The following is an 18,819-nucleotide window of genomic DNA, read 5'->3' as shown; positions in this document are numbered from 1 at the left end:
CCGGCGATCCACTCAGGAAAACATCTTTCTTGTAGTTTAGCTGTTTTTATTTTAGTCAGATATTTAAAATCACAAGTGTTTTTTTTTTGAAAGGGAAAAAGTAACCCCCAAACCCAGGTGAGTGGTTCGAGTTCTGCAAGCCAGCCTTCAGAACATTATTTAACTGCCATCTGTGTAAATGAGAGTGAGAACATTACTTCACACAAAGCAGCAAGGGGTGGTAGAGATGGCTATTTGGGTGGAAGGGGGCAGTGAGAAGGGAAGGGACAATTCAGGCAAAAAAGGAAATCAGCCTGCAGAGAGGTATGGAGGGGAACGCCCCTCCCCCGCTGGGTCGAGGGTTGAGCTATGGGACCCTGGTGGTGTGTGGGTAGGTGCCAAACCGTGCAAGGCTCTCGAGAGGTCCCTCATAAGAGAGATCCATCAAAAGGGCATGTGGAGAGATGTGATCTCACCAAACCTTTGTTGTCCTATCTTAACCAGCAGGACGCTGAGCACTTCCTAACAGAAGCCCATCATTAGCACACAAAGGCTTGACTGAACAGGAGGAGAGAGGTCAGGGGGATTAAGCTGCCTATTGCACCAAACAGCTGCTGTTTACCCCAAATGGGACCAGTAGGCCTTTTGCAAATCGAGGATCAAATTCACCCAGATGAGAGATGAAATGAGAGAGGAGGGCACTGCCTCTCCCAAAAGTCCATAGGAAGATTTCCATAGAGTGAAGAACTTAAAGAGTAGGAAAAATTCCCCCATCTACTTCGATAAGACAGAGCCATGTTTAGAATAATACAATGGCTCCATGTGATGTAAAACCCAGTATAAGGATGGTGTTTCCTATGGACATCAAAAGTGTTAAACAAAGTGACAGAGGTGGGGACACTCTCCCAGGTAGTCCGCTCATTCTCTTAGAGGCCAATATCATGCTGGGGCTTTAGGCTCCACTGACCCACAGCAGTGGGTGCCACTGTTCTTCCAGACTTATATTGTTTGCAAAATCTGCTTGGATCCAGGGGCCAACATAAAGTAGGATTAGCCAAATGTGGTTTAGAAATAGTCACTCAAACAGACTATTGTGAACAACTGGGACAAAACCACATGGACCCTCCACATTAGTAGTGACAGCCCAAAATGGTTGCATGCAAAAACCTCTCTGAAAATATTTGTGGGAAAACCCACAATTTGTAAGGAAAGTATGTCTCATTTTCTAAGCAGATGGAATGATCAAGGAACTTACTTCAGAATATTCCAAAGGGCTAGGTTGGTGACATTTTATAAAGATGCCATTTCAATTAAATCCTCATTAAAAGCATTACATCATTACCCAACTAAACCACAAGAATGCATCCAGAAATGGCTCTGACAAAAAGCAAAATCTGAAGACAAAGTTATAGCATGGTCCTGTACGGTTAGAGAAGACAGGATTTAATAATCAAGAAAACAGATGGGGTGAATTTATATGTGCATTTTTAATGAAGTAAGAATCCACGGAACACCTGAATTACAAATCACAAGCACCTCACTCACATATGACTCAGGAGGGAGAACTGAGGTGGAGGCGCACCATTCCCTTGACATCCAGGCACCTGCCAAGAATTCTGGCTGCAGAGCAGATGCCAAGTTTCTCCTGCTTTCCTGTTCCCACCCTTTGGCTTCAGAGTTCTCAGCAGCTTTGGTTGAGAGCAGCCCTTACTCCAGAATATGCACAGGGTGTCTCTTCCCCATCTTACTCTCTGGGCCTCTCAAGACTGCAGATGTTTGAAGGAGGTACTATGCCAACCAGGTACTACTGGATTAATATCAGGAGTGAAGAGGTATTCTAAGTTCCAAGTAACTCATTTACAAACAAACTTTTACAACTCACCCTGCTCAAACGCCTGGACTGCCTGGACTATAACTGAAACTATTCTTTTTGCTTCCAATGCTATGTATTCACCAAGAGAAAATTTATTTTTTCCTTTCTCTGTAAAGAGTGGTATAAAATATTGGAAAGAGTTTATAGGAGGTAGAGTTTATACAAGTGTTAGTGATTATAATTACATTCATAACCAGTGCTGGGTTAAGTTCCTGGTTATATAAGCCTTTTTGCTGGATTTTCTCCTCTCTACTGCCATTATTGATGACAAAGTGAAGGATACAAAACTCAAATTTCAATCTGCTTTTTTTTTCCACTTTTGTTTACTAAAAATGGATTTTAAAAAGGTAGTTTAAAAAAAGGTGGTAACAATGATGAAAAGTGAACTTGATGGCCAATGTCCAACAGCCACCTGTGTAGCCATAGACTCTTGTTCTTGGGTACATAGCTAAGTAATGTTCCCTAGCTCCTTGTACCCAGGTGGGGCCCTGTGACCAGTCTTTGCCAATCGGACATGAGCAGAAGTGATGGATCATCTCCCAGAGATGGTCAAGAGCAACCACTCCTTCTCCTGGTTCTGTCCCCTATTAATGTGAAGGCTGAGAGTGCACTCAGGGGTCATGCATGAAATGGAGCCCCACTGTATTGAAATGGACCCAGAATTCATTTTCATGAGGTATGGTAAGATACACAGACATGGAAATGATTGTCGTGAAGGACAAAGTTTATACATAGAGATCCCTAGAAACAGGAGGCGTGGATGCCATGCAAGCCCACAAGGGAAAGCACCGGGGTCAGTAAGGAGGAAGAAGAGGAAAAGGGAGAACATGGTCCAGAGCCTTTACTGGGGTTTTCAGGGGATGGAATGGACAAAGCAGGGTAGGTATGCTGTGTAAGTTTAGGATTGGATGGTGTGAATAATTTCAGCAGGCTCTGGGTTATAGGAGTGATCTCTAGTTGTCTGGTATCTGGCCCCAGGGTGATTTAGGGCAGGGAGAATATTGCGTTGGTGCATGACAGTTCAGAGAGGAGATGGTTGGGGGTGTGGCCTCCAGGCTGGTTGATATGAGTATCAGAGACATTCTTGCAGGGGAATCCTTCGCTCTCTCTAGGAATGAAGTAGCCCTGGGAGGGGCAGTCTCTCCAGGATCAAGGCCCCAATTATCAGAGCATCAAAAATGTGGGTAAAAAAATACGGAACATAAGAAAATATGCTCAATGCACTCTTCCAATTGACAGTGACATGAGTAAGAAATTAGCTTTTATTGGGATATGTTCCAAGATTTGGGGGTTGTTTGTTACAGATTAGTCCCACCCTGGCTAATGCACCTCAATTCAACTTCCTGATAAAGTTATAAGGGTTAGTGAAATCGGGGAACTCTGGCTCACGCCTCTTAAAGCGTTACACTGAACCTGTTTCAAATATGCGTAACACGGGGCTTATTAAAAGAGACACTGAAACCTAATAGATATTTAACTGAATGAAAACAATGGGCCTCCAGCCCAATTCTGTTTCCAAACACCCGCACTACAGATTTGTGAGGCAGAACACAATGTCCGAGCTTTCCCTCAAGAGGTCATTGTGTTTAAAACAAGCTCAAATAAAACAAAAAGTGTTCTGAATTTGGAAACTTGGGTTTAATTTAAGTATACTACAATGGGGTTAGTAATGAGATATTTAGATTTATAAGCTGTAGTTTCATTTGTACAAAAATCTAAAAAACTTCCAAAGTATTCCATCTTTCTAGTTTTTAGTGAACAAGCCCCGTTCACTTCACCTACATGCTTCGGGGTCTTGGGAAGATCCTGCACTACACTCTGTCTTTTCAGCAGGGGTTCCAGATGGCGGAGGCCACATGGAGTAATCACCCCCCTTTCTGTCCCATTTACCTTTTAATGTTCATCCCTAGATTGTTTCCATGGATTTCAGATCTTTTCAAATATGGGCACAGTAGGGTAGTGACTTGTAAAGGGGAACGAAACGTTGGCTTACTTGAAAATACAGCACTTTGTTGGGAAACTCTGTGGCTGCAATCGCACATTCTCCTGGCAGGCCCAAGCGCTACAGCCATCAAGTAGGTTCGGGCCGTATTCACCCACGCAATATGGGCTCCCTATGGGATGCTCAGAAGCCGGTGTTGGCCTGGCACAGAGAACAGACTCATTTAGCTTTTCCTTTTTAATGAATACATAACTGAGTTTAAGAAGTTGCAGTCTCAGAGAACAATGGCAGTCTTGCCCAAACTTAGCTGAATGTGAAGCAAGGCAAGTCATTAGGATTTATGTGATATAAAATAGCTAAATTTTCAGTACCAGGTACGGATCAGAAGTAGTTCAAGCTCAGATGACCGAATAATGCCATAAGCAGAGACAAGCAGGCTATGTTTCATCTTATACATGTGCACAGTTTACAAAACTGGTCTTCTAGAAGCACATTTATTAAAAAGTATGAAACAGCCTTTTCCAGAAACCTCAAAAGACCTTGCTGCTTAATTAGTGCCAATAAAATAAGTATCCATATGGTAATTTTCCTTCTGAAAAGGGGTGGGAATGATTTCCAGGGTGTGGACTATGAAGAATGGAGAAACAAATGTTTTGAGGAATTTTTCTCTGCTGCTAAGTATATTCTCTTTCTCCTCACCTCCCTCTTAAATTTCATCAAGAAAAATCTGAAAGTTTCCTTTTTTTAAGTCAAAACTGATTCTACTTTCTTTTGCCAATAACCACATTCCACTTCAAGGATGATTACTCAAATATGCAGACTGGATACCACCAATGGAAAACCTGAGTGGCCTGACACAAAGGGTCTTGATGAATTTTGGTCCCTGCAAAGGTGACATCTCTGGTTTTAACCTAGACTCACTTTCAGATCAAAGGGTGGGAGCTGCAGACAGGCTTTGGGGACTGAGCGTAAGGTTGTGATGGTTGGAAGAAATCTGATTTGCTGAATTGCTTGAGTGGAAAAATTTATTTTGAAACTTGAAATGAATCATCACAAACTCCATCAGCAAAGGAGTGCTTTGAAAGGTCTATCCAAAACCACGCAAAAATAAGCAAAGCAAAATACTTGGAACCTTTCTAAGGAATGAATGACGGGCTCACACCTTCTCAAAAATATTTCTTCCCGACAATTATGTGCCCAAAGTGAACAACACTGGTATGTAAGCCTCTAAGCCTCTCTTCATGGATAGTGGAGAGGGAAGCCCCTAGTAAAATTCACCATCTTTGTGACATAATCCACAAAGTGTGGAACAATGAAATGAAGGACTCTAGGGACCTTAGCCCATCAGGCAAAACTCCTTTAGGGCCCTGGGTGTGGGTTAGAGTCTGGGGGACACCTTCAGGTGGGACTTGGGGGTGGATAGAGACACTCCTCTGTTAGATCAGGGTCCCCCAGGCCTTGAAAGTGTCTCAGTTCCTCTCAAATCAGTGCCATGTTCCTGCATTTCTTTGGGGGTGGGGTGATACACCATTTTAAATGGTGATTCAAAGTGTAGCAGGAACTCATTTATAGTTAAGACAGTAAATCAGCACATATAAACAAGTAATCCAATCAGCTGCCATATCCCTGTCTTCTCAAACTTGCAATCTTTCTCGATTTCCACCACTGACTTTCTTTCTCCCTCCCACCACCCCCCCAAAAAAAATTCATGCTCTTGCCAAACATTATGTGTTTTTCTACACACCAGTCTTCCTACCTCCAACCTCTCACTGAGAAAAGTCCGCACCTGGGTTTTCCCGATATGACCCTTACCTAACCCTAACCTTCCACCCTCCTTTCCAGCCACTCCCGACTGCAGGTGCCATTGCTGACCCAGGGGATGTTGGGAATATGTGAAGACATGTTTTGATCTATTATAGTTGCACAAGGATAGGGAAAGAAGGAGGGAAGGTTACCAACATTTTGCTGTCCAGCATCCTGAAATGCTCATCAGGGAGCCCAGCGAAGTCTGGAATCCAGGTAACCTCCAGCCCCACATTGGGAAATACTGCCCATGGTGTCTTCAGGTTTGTGTGCTTGCCTGGTTGGTCCAGGAATGCTCTCGCTCCCCAACTTTTCCCACCCCTGTCCTGCCCCATTTGATCAGCCCCTCCTCATCTTTCAAGAACATAAATGTCACTTCCTTGGAGAAGCCTCTTCCTTGACCCACTGGACTGGGCTGTGTCCCCACAGCACACAGCACACTGGCCATGAAGCCGTGATATACACACCTCCTGATCATCAGCTCTGACCTCCCAGAAGCTGCCAGGGGCGGGGAGGGGAGAGGAAGCATTTTGACGTGTGCTCTCCTCTCAGGGTCTGGCACATCACAGATATGCTGTGACTCTGCTAAATCAAGAGGTTCTAAAAACATGCTCCTTCCTCTTCAAGCACATTCCCATTTCCTGGGTGTAACTCTCCTTACACGCTCCCTGTAATACCCGGACACACAACTAGTGTTCTTGCCTCTAGTTCTCCTTCTACCATTCACCTTACCAGACATGATACATTCAGTCCCTCAAATGCCTCTGATCATGGTAGTCTCATTGATCTAAAATCTAGGCTGGGGGCACTTGGGTGGCTCCGATGGTTAAGCATCTGCCTTCGGCTCAGGTCATGATCTCCGGGTCCTGGGATCAAGCCCTGCATCAGGCTCCCTGCTTGGCGGGGAGCCTGCTTCTCCCTCTCCCTCTGCTATTCTCTTCACCTAACTCTTCACCTAACAACTTAAGTCCTGACCTCTTAACATCACATTCAAAACCCTGTGCTGTCCAGCTTTCACCCACCTTCTCAAACCTCTTCCTGTCTTCCACCTTGAAGGGATCAACTCCTCGCAGCATTCCACATCTGCCCTGAAATTCCCCACTTCGTTTGGCTCTTCCTTCCATTCTTACACATCTCGATCCTACTTGGACTTCCAGGCTAAGCCTGGATATTACCTCTTCTAATAAGTCATTAATAATCCCAGATGAAAGGCAGTTTTCTCTCAGCCCTCTGAAATCCCACAGCACATTATCTGTATTTTACTTGAGGCAATTATTTTCTACTTTGTACTAGAAGTTGCCATGCATGAATCTAGTTTCCCTACCAGACTACAAACTCTTTGACAGTAAGGCCCACATTGATTCATTCACTTTTCACCCTTAGAATCCACAGTGCCTTAGACATAAATATTGCATGAATAAAGTTAATGAGCAATGATGCAATCATCGTTGCTACACATTAATAGTGAGAATTTAGAAATTAATTCTAAAATATTCATTTGCTGGAGGAAGCCAACTAATGAACAAGCACACCAATGGCCTTCTATAATTCTCTGCCAAATATAATTAATATTTGCAATTTATTTCATCTTACACATTTTCACTCAATAGGTTAACGTTTACAACATAATTAAAAGAAAATCTCTACGCCGAAGCCTTAATACATACAATGAAATAATGGCATTGATGATGATAGTGATAATACAAACTGGAAAAACTCATGCTATGGGCTGGCTATATTGCCAAATTTGAGGGACATGGATAAGGGTGGCAGAAATGGACTTGAAATTCACTTGGTGTTATCTCTCAGGTAAATTAGTAACTTTTGGGAGTCTGTCTGCTTTTAAACACAGGCTATTTCAGGTGAATGAACAGATTTACATAGTGGCACCTAGGGAGACTATAGCAATTCCACCATAAACAGCAAGCTGTAATTTCAAAGCGCATAATCCTAACTCCAGGATTGGAAAACCATTTCCTCTACTGCAGAATTGGCCACGTTAGTAGCAATTCAATGACCATCTTATAAATCTTCTGAGAATCCAAAGGCAAGCACTTTGGAGTTAGGACCAGAGTGCAATGTCTAGATAAGAAGGGTAAGGGGCCTGGCGATGGTACTTGTGGTCCAGTCCATGCTGGTCCCCGTGTCTTCCTGAGTACGGGCTCAGGGATAAGAGGGCAGCTGTCCAAATTGTCCTTAAGCTCATCAGACAAACTGCTTCACATCCCCAGTCCATCCTGCTACAGTGATGGCAGCTTATATCACCAAACTGGCGGAGCTTCTAAAACAAACCACATTCAACACTCTTCTATTTGTAGCCCCTACTCACTCAAAATACATAAAAATCCACACTGAGTAAAGATGAATCACAGGAAAGCTTTAGAGTTCAAAGGACACGATTTTGCTAGAATGGCCCATGTTGCGGGGGCGGTTAGAAGCAGAACATTTTATTTCCTGATCTAGAGACTTAGGGACCCTTGAAGGAAAAGGAGGTCGGATGAAACTCAAAGAACAGGTCACAGGGTGTAATAAATTGGCTGTGCATGCATTTTCTCTGTCGGTATTTAATAGGTTAAAGAATATCAGTGAGGATGAATCATTTCTGTTTGAAGCACAAAACAGATTGACATAGAAACAAAGAGGCTTGGAAGCTTTATATTCTCTGGTTCTCTGAACAATAAAAGGCCTTGTCTAGTCAACATTTGGAGTAATTTTTCCCAAGGGGATTATTACTATTTGAGAGGGATGAAAGAGTAGCATTCTCATGATCCATTTCCCTTTTCTGAGACTAAAAGGTGCGTCTCGTTAGGAGGCAACATTTTGGATGTATTCAGGAGTGTGAGCAAATACAGGCAGCCACGTTTCTCACACGTTCTTTTCCAGCTGGAGGAAAGACTAAAACCAGCGGAGAGAATCAGGCCTCAAAATTTAAAAGGTTGCTTGAAAAGTGTATGTCAAGGAAAGGAGACTTTTTCAAGAAACTAGGTGTAAGGTTAGACTTTCACAAGATTTGAGTGCTTCTGCATAGAGGTATATGAGGTTGGAAAATGAAAGCCCAAGAAATTAACAGAAAATGTCAAACTCGTGGACGAGGGGCATCAATGTTTCATTACAGTACAGTGCTTTGCTTCAAGATCCTCGACTCAGTTATTAAAAATACAGTTTAGAATTTCTAGCCTTTAAACTCTCCAGGCAACTGGAAAGAAAATGGGCTCTCAGAGCCAGAATGGATGAAACCTACAGGCTATAAACTGAGCCTGAGCTCTCATTAGATTTTAGGTATGTTTTTCTTCTAAAATGTGTTCTTGTGATCTCTCGGTCTGCAGACCTGGGAAAAAAAAATTGTGAACAACTGGCACCAGAGGGACTGCAGAGCTACTTGCTGACAGTTGAAATCATGAAGCCGTTACCATGCTCCAGCGCTTTCATGGGAAACCAGAAGAGGATGAGGGAGTGGACCAAGGCGTTGATGCAGTGACCCCAGAAAACCTAAGGGAAAACAAACCAAGGGAGTCAGGAGCTGCCCACAACTCTTGACCTCTGTGCAACTCAACAAATGCCTCATTGTGAAGGATACTGGCAGTGGGCTGCATCGCTCCAGAAGTAGCGTATTATTCTTGAAGTTAAAAAAATACTGATTTCCTCATTTTTACATACAAATGACTGGACTGTCTCCAGATAACATTACCGTGCTGCAAAGACCTAAATATATATGCACATATACATGGACCAATATACAATCTGTCCACATCCAAAAAATGAATTATAATCCTTTTTTTTTTTAGGATCATAAAAAGACAACAGACTTTTACAATCACCTAGAAAGAGAAAGGTATTAGGTCAAAATTGTTACCAAGAGACAGGAACTGTGGACTTTTTGAAAGCATTAAAAACACTTTAAATGTAGATTCCTACATGGTGCTCTTGCTCTTTTGTTTTGCTTTTTAAAATCTCTCCCGAGCAACTTGTTAATTTCTAGGAGTTTGGTTAATATCATGCACGTTTAAAAATTCTCTTTAACACTTCAAAGGTCACACAAAAGAACACAAAGTTTAGTTTCTTCTAAATTAAGTTTTTATAAATGCATTTCAATGATCTTTTTAACTACTGAGATGACAGAACTACTATACTGAAGCCAGCTTGAATTTATTTTTAAAAATCTAGATTGTTCTGGGGATTGTCATATAGTTTGATCCTAAGTAGTGGTGGGGAAACAGAAAAATGAAAAAAATTGTAAGACAATGGGATTTTCCCATTTTTAAATGTTCATTTTTTTTCTTCCTTCTCCCTAACCTCTTCACCTACGCCTTCAAAAAACAAACAAACAAACAAACAAAAACTCCAAAGTGTCTGCAAATAAGTCTCAGAGCATTCTCAGCTCTACTACCTTTTAAGTGGCTCCATTCCCGACTTACTTCCCATCTTACAGGGCCTTTGAACTCAAGCTCTATAAAAAACAGATTTATAAAAAGAATGCAGAACCAACAGGCCCTGCTTCCCATTGATAAAATCATAGTAAACATGGACTGATACAATTATTCATCCAAGTCTTCCTGTGTATGGAAGACACTAGGACCAATAGGATCCATTTTGTTTTTTCCAGGCTTGGATGTGCCTGTTATGCTTTCCTCAAAATAAGGCAGCTCTGAAAGAAGACTATCAAGTAATACCTGGCTCAAAACAAAAGCTTCAGAGATTGTTCTCTTATGGAGGACTCCCCTTCGCATCCTTACCGAGGCCCGGGGGGCTACCCAAGCAAATCATGCACACAACTGGTGTCCAGTAATTTCACTGACCTCTGTTAAAAGGTTTCAATGAACCTCTGTTTCAACTTCCTAATCTCCCCTCCTGCACAAACATCTAAGACAGAAACATGGCAATACAGGTGACCTGCACCAAGCCAGGCACAGGTCTTCCCTCCTGGCTGGTGGCCCTCAACCACTCTTCCAGTTAGCTAAGACTGACAGACCCCATGATGTCCCCTTTTGCCCATCCTGACTGCAGAATCCTGGCAACACCTAACCCAGCTTCTGCTTGGCCCTTCACAGGATTATTTACACCTTTCAGGTCTAGGGGCTTTCTCTCTTCTGATTCTCCAGTCTGAAAAAAAAGATACCTATGACTGACTTGATTCCTGTGTTGACATCTGGCCAATTTTTCTCACTAGCTAAAGAAGCATTTTCTTTTAAAGGAAAAACCAAGCCATGGTGGCGAGAAGGCTCTGTTAGGCAAGCTCCCAGCCCGCCTCAATGCAGGGCTTTATGAAGGGTAAGGGGAGCCTCTGTAGCTGATCCTAAAGGCGCCAGGGCCATGGGTGCTGCTGGCCACATGTGGACAAGAGGAAAGCAGTCAACAAACAGGAACTGAACTTGCAGCACGGAAGCTTCCTTTCTGAGCTGGCATCTTGAATTCACTGGCTTGCTACACTGGGAGAGGGCAGGGGTCTCACCTCTTCTCGAATGTTCTCTCTAATGCATTAGCTCCTCACAGGGCAGATAACTAGAGCTGGAAGACATACAGCAGTGCTTATGCCCTTCTGAGGTGACAATTCTGCAATAACACTGTGTACCTTTGTGTTGAAGCCTTCCGCATTCTGGGTGATTTTGTAGAGCTGTGGGAACCTGAGCATGCTCTCCTGGGTGCAAGACCTCTCGAAGATTCCCAGAGTGAAGGGTGGTAGTGCGGTGAAAATCTGTATGGAGAACAATGAGCCATTAAAAGAGGACATTCCGATTCACCTGGCTTAGGTGTTTCCGTTCTGTGGAATGATGACTTAATTTTAAGTCAAGTCCGAACCTGAGATTCAATGATTCACAACTCGCCAGACACCCTCCAAACAAAGAGAGTGCATGGAAGACCGTTTTTAATTGTTACTTAATCAGCATAAAATGAATCCACTGGACATTAAAAACAACACCATAAATATTTGATTAGCTAAGAAATCATGTTAAATTAACAACTACCTTCCTATGTCAAATGAGCGGTGATTTAGGTGGCTTTGTGAAGTGTCGTGCTTTCTGTGAGCATCGGCTAAGACACAACTTTACAACTTCCCATCCTGATCTTATACTCAGATTTCAGGAAGCACAATGTGCTTCATCCATTTATGCATCTGACAGACATTTACTGGGAATGAATTATGGGCCAGACACTGTGATAAGCACCAGGAATAGGTACGGAGATTTAAAGACAGAAGAAGAAGGAAAAGAAGCAGGTCCCTGACCTCCAGGAACTCTGTCTACTGCAGAGGTGGAGACGGGCAGCCAGCAGCAGGCATATAAATAAACACAGAAAACACAGCGCTCTGCAAAACTCATGGGGGAGAGGGTGGAGAAGGAGAAGGGAGAGTCAAGAAAGGACTCTGGGACCAGACTGCCTGACCTGTAAGGTACTGGACCTATGGGATTTGGCAGGAGGAAAAGGTGTGTTGGGGAGAGGGGCACAGAAGGAAGGACTCCCCTGAAACAGGCACCCCTCACAAAGCTTCAGGTCTGAACACATGTGGTACATTTGGGGGTGGGGGTTGGACTTGTAAGACATCCAGGGTGCTGGCTGGCTGAGGACAGGGCATAAGACAGGGCTGGGAAGGAGACCGCAAGCTCCCATGACAATGAGTTTCTTGGGCAGATGGTGCCTTCTGAGACTTTTAACTTTACCTGTAATCTATAGGAGGCGGACACACTCATATTTGTGTTTTGGAAAGAGAAAGCCAGATCCTGAAGAAGAGGTTTGGAATAAAGACGTCATTCCAGCCCAGAGAGCACAGCAGTCCTGCAGGCCATTCTCTTCCTTGGTTCTGGGAATGGCTCACATACTGGGTCACTCACTGCTAAGCATCAGCATCGAGCAATTCCATACCCGCAGACCCAGCAAGCTCTCAAGCCCGTGGGAACTGGACGTGTGCCTCTGAGAACACTGTGTACACAAGTTACTGGGGGCCTGAGTCCAGATAAATAAGCCTTTTCTAAATCTCTTAGGATAAAGCAATCAGAGATATGGTGGAGGAAGGCCAATAAAACTTGCAGGCTCCTCTTTCAACCTGGAGCAGAAAGGAAAACAGCCCTGGGATGTCAGTGTTCTCCAGATTTCAAGGATAAAAGGCAAGAGTGGTCGTACTCGTCCCTTTCACAGGAATACAAGTTGTCTGTTTAAGGGAGATGCTCCTAACAGACATCTCAGAAGTTTTGCACATTCTTAGTACATCAACTCACCCTTGTGGTTTTGCTTAAATGTGCTATCATGCACACTTGATACTGCCATCTTGCTTTTTGTTTTTGTTTTTGTTTTCTTTTTTACTTGACTTTCTACCCACTTCAAAGCGTCCTACCCTTCACCAATGGCCAACTACCCGGTAGGGCCTACCATATGTTTCACCCTGCTTACAACATACCACGTACACATACATATACTGTTTGGGGATCATTCTTTGTTGTTACAGAAACCAGACATTATTACACATTTTTCTTCATCATATTTCTCTCACAAAACAATGCATTATGGGATGTCCTTCAAGTCCCCTGGGCTTGACACTAATGCAATCTTTTGCATGCCTACATAGTAATTCATAGTATGAATGCACTGTATTTTTTAAGCTATTCACCTACAGATAGGCATTCATTTCTTTCCACTTCTTTGTTCCACAAACATTATATAAAAAACATCTACAATATATTATAATATATATACTTTATCTTTTATTTCTATGGGAAAGTTTCTCAGAAACAGGGTGGTGGGGTAAAAAGATACATTTATTTTAAATTTTATAAGATGCTGCTTGGTTGCGTTCACAAGAGTTTACCTTTCCCTTCACAAAGGACAACAGTAATCTTGTTGCTGCTTCCCTATCAGCAATGGGTGTTATATTTAATGTTCTCCAGACTAAAAAACTGGAGATATTAACTCTTACTTTAAAAAATTTACATTTCTGGGGCACCTGGGTGGTGCAGTTGGTTGATCGTCCAACTCTTGGTTTTAGTTCAGTTTGTGATCTCAGGGTCCTGGGATTGAGCCCCGAGCCGGGCTCTGTGCTCAGCGTGGAGTTTGCTTAGAGTTTCTCTATTTCTCTCTCCCTCTGCCTCCCCACCCCCTGCACTTGCTTGTCCTCTCTCTCTCTCTCCCCCCTCTAAAATAAAAAAATAAATCTTAAAAAATTTACATTTCCCTGACAATCGGTGCGTTTGAGCATGTTTTTATTTGTTGGACATTTGGACTTGCAATTTTGTGAATGGTCTAGTCAGGTCCTTTGTCTGTTTTCTATTTGTGGTTTATCCACTTTTCTAAGGATTCTTGGAGTATAACAGATATCCATTCTGTCTTTATATTATAAAGTTTCATCCAAATGCACTCTGTCTCCTGGCTTTCTTTATGGTTTCTCTTGCCGTATAAAAGTGTTTAATTTTTATATGGTCAAGAATAGCTTTGAGAGTCCAATTATGGTTATGAAGTTTTCAGGAGTTTCCTGCAGGAAGCTTACAGTTTCCATTTTTCACATGTAAGCCTTAACATATCTGGAATTTATTTATCTATGTGGTAAAGACAGAAGTCTAATTTTATTTTTTCCAAATAAAGAGCCAGTTGTTAGAACACAATTAATCCAAACATTTCCCATTAACCTAAAATAGCACCTTTGACATTTATTAAATTCTTACATACTACAGATCTGGAATCCAAAACTGGAATTTACTTCTGGATTCCTTAACTTATTAGTCCAGTTTCATGTCAGCATCACATTGACTTGGTTACAACAGGTTTATAGTATAGAATGATGTTTAGTAGAGAGAAGTTGACCCTTACAATTGTTCTTTTTTGTACTTTACATCTTTATTCTCAGGTATGTGTTAATTCCATTTATACTTCAATATCATTTCATGCAACTCCCTCCCCCCCCACCAAACAATCACTGGGATTCTATTTGGAATACATAAATTTATATATCAATTTAGAGGAGTTTTTTTTATGATACCATCTTCTCACACGAAAGAAAGGCTTTCTATCTGTTCAACTCTATTTTGTATACTTCAATAAGATTTTGGATTTTTTTTTTCTATTTGGTACCGCAAAAATTATTCCTATGCAATGTATATGAAAGTAATTATTATACCTTTGCATTTCTAAGTGCTCATTGCTAGAGTTAAAAAAAAAAGCTATTGATTGCTAGGATAGAAAAAAGCTGTTGGTCCTTATATATTTATTATGAGTCTAGTAGCCTTATAAATTCTCTTATAATTCTAGAATTTCTTTACTGGTATCTTTTGGGTTTTCTGATATACAGCCATTTATGAACACATTCAAAAGGCCACTTTTTGTGTGCATATTTGTATAAACACAGAAATCATTTTTTTCTAGTATTTGTAATAGTTAATTTTCTTGGCAGGTGCTGAAAATTCCAAAAACAAAGCTGAATTATATAGTGATTTCAGGCATCCCTGACTAATTTCTTATTTAAAATGAAATCATTTAAGAATTTTGCCATTTATGGCAATACGCTGTTTTTTGTTGTTTTTTGGTTTTTTGTTTTTTATAAATAGTCTAGATTAGGTTAATTGGCTTCTTTCTTTCCTATTTTACTTAGAGTTCTTATTTTGGGAATGGCAGCTGACTTGTCTCAAATACTTTCTCAGCAACCACTGATGAGATCAGGTTTTTCTTTTTTCTTTCGTTGATATAATGATATATAGAAATATTTAAAAAGTGTGAACCTCCTATATTCCTGAAATAAGCCCTACTTGGTCAAATATTTTACTCTTTTGATACATTGTTGAACTCTATTTGCTGCTATTTTATTTAGATTTTTTATAATGCTGTTTACAACTGAGGCTGGCTCACAGTTTTTTCTTCAAATTATTCTGACTTGATAAGATTAAAAGGGATAAATTTTTGAAACAGTTTAAAACACATTAAGAGTTATCTCTTAATAAAATAAGGATGAAATCTAACTGAAATCCATCTGATCATGGTGGTTCTAGTAACCATAAAATAAAATGATGGAGAAATTTGATTATGGATATAATGAGAATCCAATGGGATGACATTCATTCATTATTCTGAGAGATTTAAGAGTTTCAAGTTAGTTTTAATGCTATTTAATCTGCTACGAGAAATGATGACTCGCTACTTTAGCTGGCCTGGGGAATCAAATATAAATATAAAGAGTAAATACAGAAGAAGAAAAAGCAACACAAGCAAGACAGAAATGCTGTTTGGAGAAAATGGCAAGAGGAAATCCAGCCCAGAAGAGGGATCACTAGTGAACATCTCAGATGTCCCAAACTGCCTCTTGTACCATACTGTACTCTGGGCAGTGCGGCTAGAGGGGGGAAAACCTACTAAATAGGCATTATTGGAACAGCCATGGCAAAACTGGAATATGGACTAATATGGATCAGATAATAGTATTGTATCCATGCTTATTTTTAGACTTCAGTCATTATACTGTGGTTATATAAGACTGTGGTCTTAGCATCTATGCACCAAAGTAAGGGGGCCTGATGTCTTCAGTTATTTTCAAGTGGTTCAGAAATGAGTGTATTGGTGTGTGTGTGCCACGAGCGCCCACGAGGGGTGTGCACACACATGCACGTGTGCAGACAGACAATGCAAATGAGGACAAAATGCTAATAACTGAGGAATCTAATACAGGAGTTCTTTGTACTCTTTTTGCAATATTTCTCTGAGTTTCAATTTATTTCAAACAAAATTCACCAAAATAATTTCTACGGGGACAGACTTCCATGTTCTCAAAAGGTTTGGCCCTTTCAGCATGAATGACTTCTGGAGGCCAACACCTTTCTGAGACCACTTCACAGATCCTTGAGAGTCCCAACTCTGCCACCACTGGTTGGTGACTCACTCTAACACCTGTACTGTGTACCTGTAGTGACATGGGCCATTTCACCTGGAAATTCACTTCTCTCCTGCAATATTCTCTTTTCTATAGTCTGGGGGACACAAAGAGCATACCACACATTCCCAACTCTAGGGATCAAAGATCATCGTGGGTCCTAAACTTTCATATGCACAACCATTCCTAAAAAAAATGTATTTAACATTTTGTTTTGTTTCTCAGTATCTCTGAGAAACTCTGATGGGGCTTAGGAATCTGCATCTTCAAACGAATCCTAGTTATTCTAATGTAAGTGGTGTGTGGACCCTATTTTGACCAACCCTGTCCTATAGCCTATCAGCATCTTAAGCATAGCAGGCCCTCAGTACAAGTTTGTTGGATTAATTTCAATTGCCCAAGGCTGCACAGAGCTAAGAAAAGAATCCAGCTGTCATGCCTGAGCACAAAAGTAGGGCTAGCTTCCATGCCTCGTGTGACCAGGGGACTTGTATTCCAGTCCTTAGCTCTAAAGCACAGGTTCACAGGTCTCAGCTTCCCATTTATAAATACGTGTATGGGTATGGATTTGGCCCTTTCTGGCACTAAATCATTATGGAGCAGTCAGCATAATTTTCATCTACTCAAAACAGTTTTAAATTCTGCAAAGTTAACAATCTGTCCGAGGGGAGGTCCTTGAGCCTCTATCCATGTGATAAGTGAGTTAGAGTAGCTGTTAGGGCACAGGTGATGAACAGGCACTGATTCAGCCCTGCTCTCACTACGGTCACCTTTGCCTTTTGAGCCTAAGTATTAGTAATAAATGTGCTAGCGTACAGTTCCTAACTGACCAATGCTGTTTAAACTCAAGATATGAACTCAGGCTTAGTGGTAGCTTAGTCTATCTATTTGAGCCTCTTCACCTGTCAAGCTACATAGGGCTGGGGCAACCTGTCATATGCGGCATTTTATACCCAGCACCTAGCATGGTAGCTACTAAAAAAGAAAAAGACTGAGTGGAGATGACTTGAACATCCAGCCACATATGTATATACAAACTAAATATTTATAGCACCACAATGTATACTGTATGTCTGGTAACTGCCATCTATATCTACCTATGATGGCTGCTTCTGACTATAAACTCCCATAGGGCAGGCAACGTCAGAGTTAGTGTCCAAAAGACATGGGAAAGTGCAACTCAAAATGTCGCATGCTGGGGTCTCTAAAGCACCAGGCTATGAGCCCCTTAGTTCTCACCACCAAACAAAAAGCCAAGTAGCTACACTTTGTCATTTTTGGCTTGTAGTTCATATTTATTTCTAGCTTTTGAATCCACAATAGTGAAGTAATGAAAAAAGAACTCTAAAATCATGCAAAATATGGAACAAGCTGATTACCATTCACCATGGGAGCTGGAAGTCAGCATTCATTATTTTAGCACTAGCAGTGGAAGAAAACATTCTTCCACAAGGACAGATACTCTTTTAAGAAGGACAAAAAGGACACTAGATTATGTGCTATATATGTGTGTCTATGTTTAGGAATTCAGATATAAAATTATGAAGTGGAATAGGTTGAGATGTAGCTCAGAAATTTTTACTTGAGCTAAAAACATGGAAATGTTGTGCAGGCATTTAGTAAGGAGGTAACAAGGGTCTATTATCAAGATATATGGGTTAATAATTTCATGGGGTTATTCAAGAATGATCTGCTATGATTGAAACCATGTGTGGAGAGCTTGGGCTTCTGCAGGATGTGTCCCAGCAACAAAGGCTCTAAAGATGTATTTGTGCTGCCTGCTATGTATACAGATGATTGACTTAGATACACTTCCCAGACATAAACAGTAAAGGAATGTCACTGAAGTTCTGCATGCTATCTGATAGAGATGGAGAATGCTTACCACATTGTACAAGCCGATGCACCAACGTTCAAATAAAATCTGCCCAGAAAATCCATTAACAAAGGCGAACCAAAGCTGAAAGAGAAGAAAGTTCAAGAAGTTTTATATCAATATTGACCTAAATGTTTCCATTCACTGAAGAAGTAGCAGGGGAATGTGGACCACCAGCTGGACCCAGCTGCTGAGGGATAAAGAGCCACAGGACGTGGCGGTCTTTCTTTCATAAAATATAAGGTCCCAGTATCACATGTACCGATATTTTAAAGGAAATTTATACTGAACGCATACATCAATTTGGTAATGTGCACATATTTACAGAAAAGCACCTTATGTTTAACTTATATCAAATCTGTTTTGTGGCAATGCTTTCTCATTGACTGGAAGAGTCTCAAATTCATGCTTTTTCCCTATAAAGTTGATTTGGTAAATATGATTGATCCTTGTAGGACTTTCGAACAGATAAAAACCATAAATAAAAAACAACAGAAACTCCTTTA

The 18,819-nt window shown here is 41.2% G+C and overlaps 1 protein-coding gene across 2 annotated transcripts in view; it reads right to left on the bottom strand.

Annotated features, from left to right (window-relative positions):
- LOC114212219 (phospholipid-transporting ATPase IB) overlaps window positions 1–18,819 on the bottom strand; it is a 573,423-nt gene that overhangs the window by 146,600 nt on the left and 408,004 nt on the right. The window contains exons 28-30 of one of the 2 annotated variants that reach the window (XM_028106999.2): window positions 18,323–18,397; window positions 11,167–11,289; window positions 9,008–9,086 (exon numbers count right to left, since the gene is read on the bottom strand). In XM_028106999.2, coding sequence (XP_027962800.1) covers window positions 9,008–9,086; window positions 11,167–11,289; window positions 18,323–18,397 — 277 coding nt within the window. The remainder of the gene's footprint in view (window positions 1–9,007; window positions 9,087–11,166; window positions 11,290–18,322; window positions 18,398–18,819) is intronic. The other variant, XM_088022179.1, reaches the window with a different exon arrangement.

Source organism: Eumetopias jubatus, unplaced genomic scaffold, assembly GCF_037043125.1.
Source record: "Eumetopias jubatus isolate StellerSeaLion01/CBP00866 unplaced genomic scaffold, mEumJub1_p1.0 scaffold_3, whole genome shotgun sequence".
Classification (NCBI taxonomy): Eukaryota; Metazoa; Chordata; class Mammalia; order Carnivora; family Otariidae; genus Eumetopias; species Eumetopias jubatus.
The sequence above is the reverse complement of the archived record's forward strand: the minus strand, read 5'-3'. Positions and strand labels throughout refer to the sequence as shown.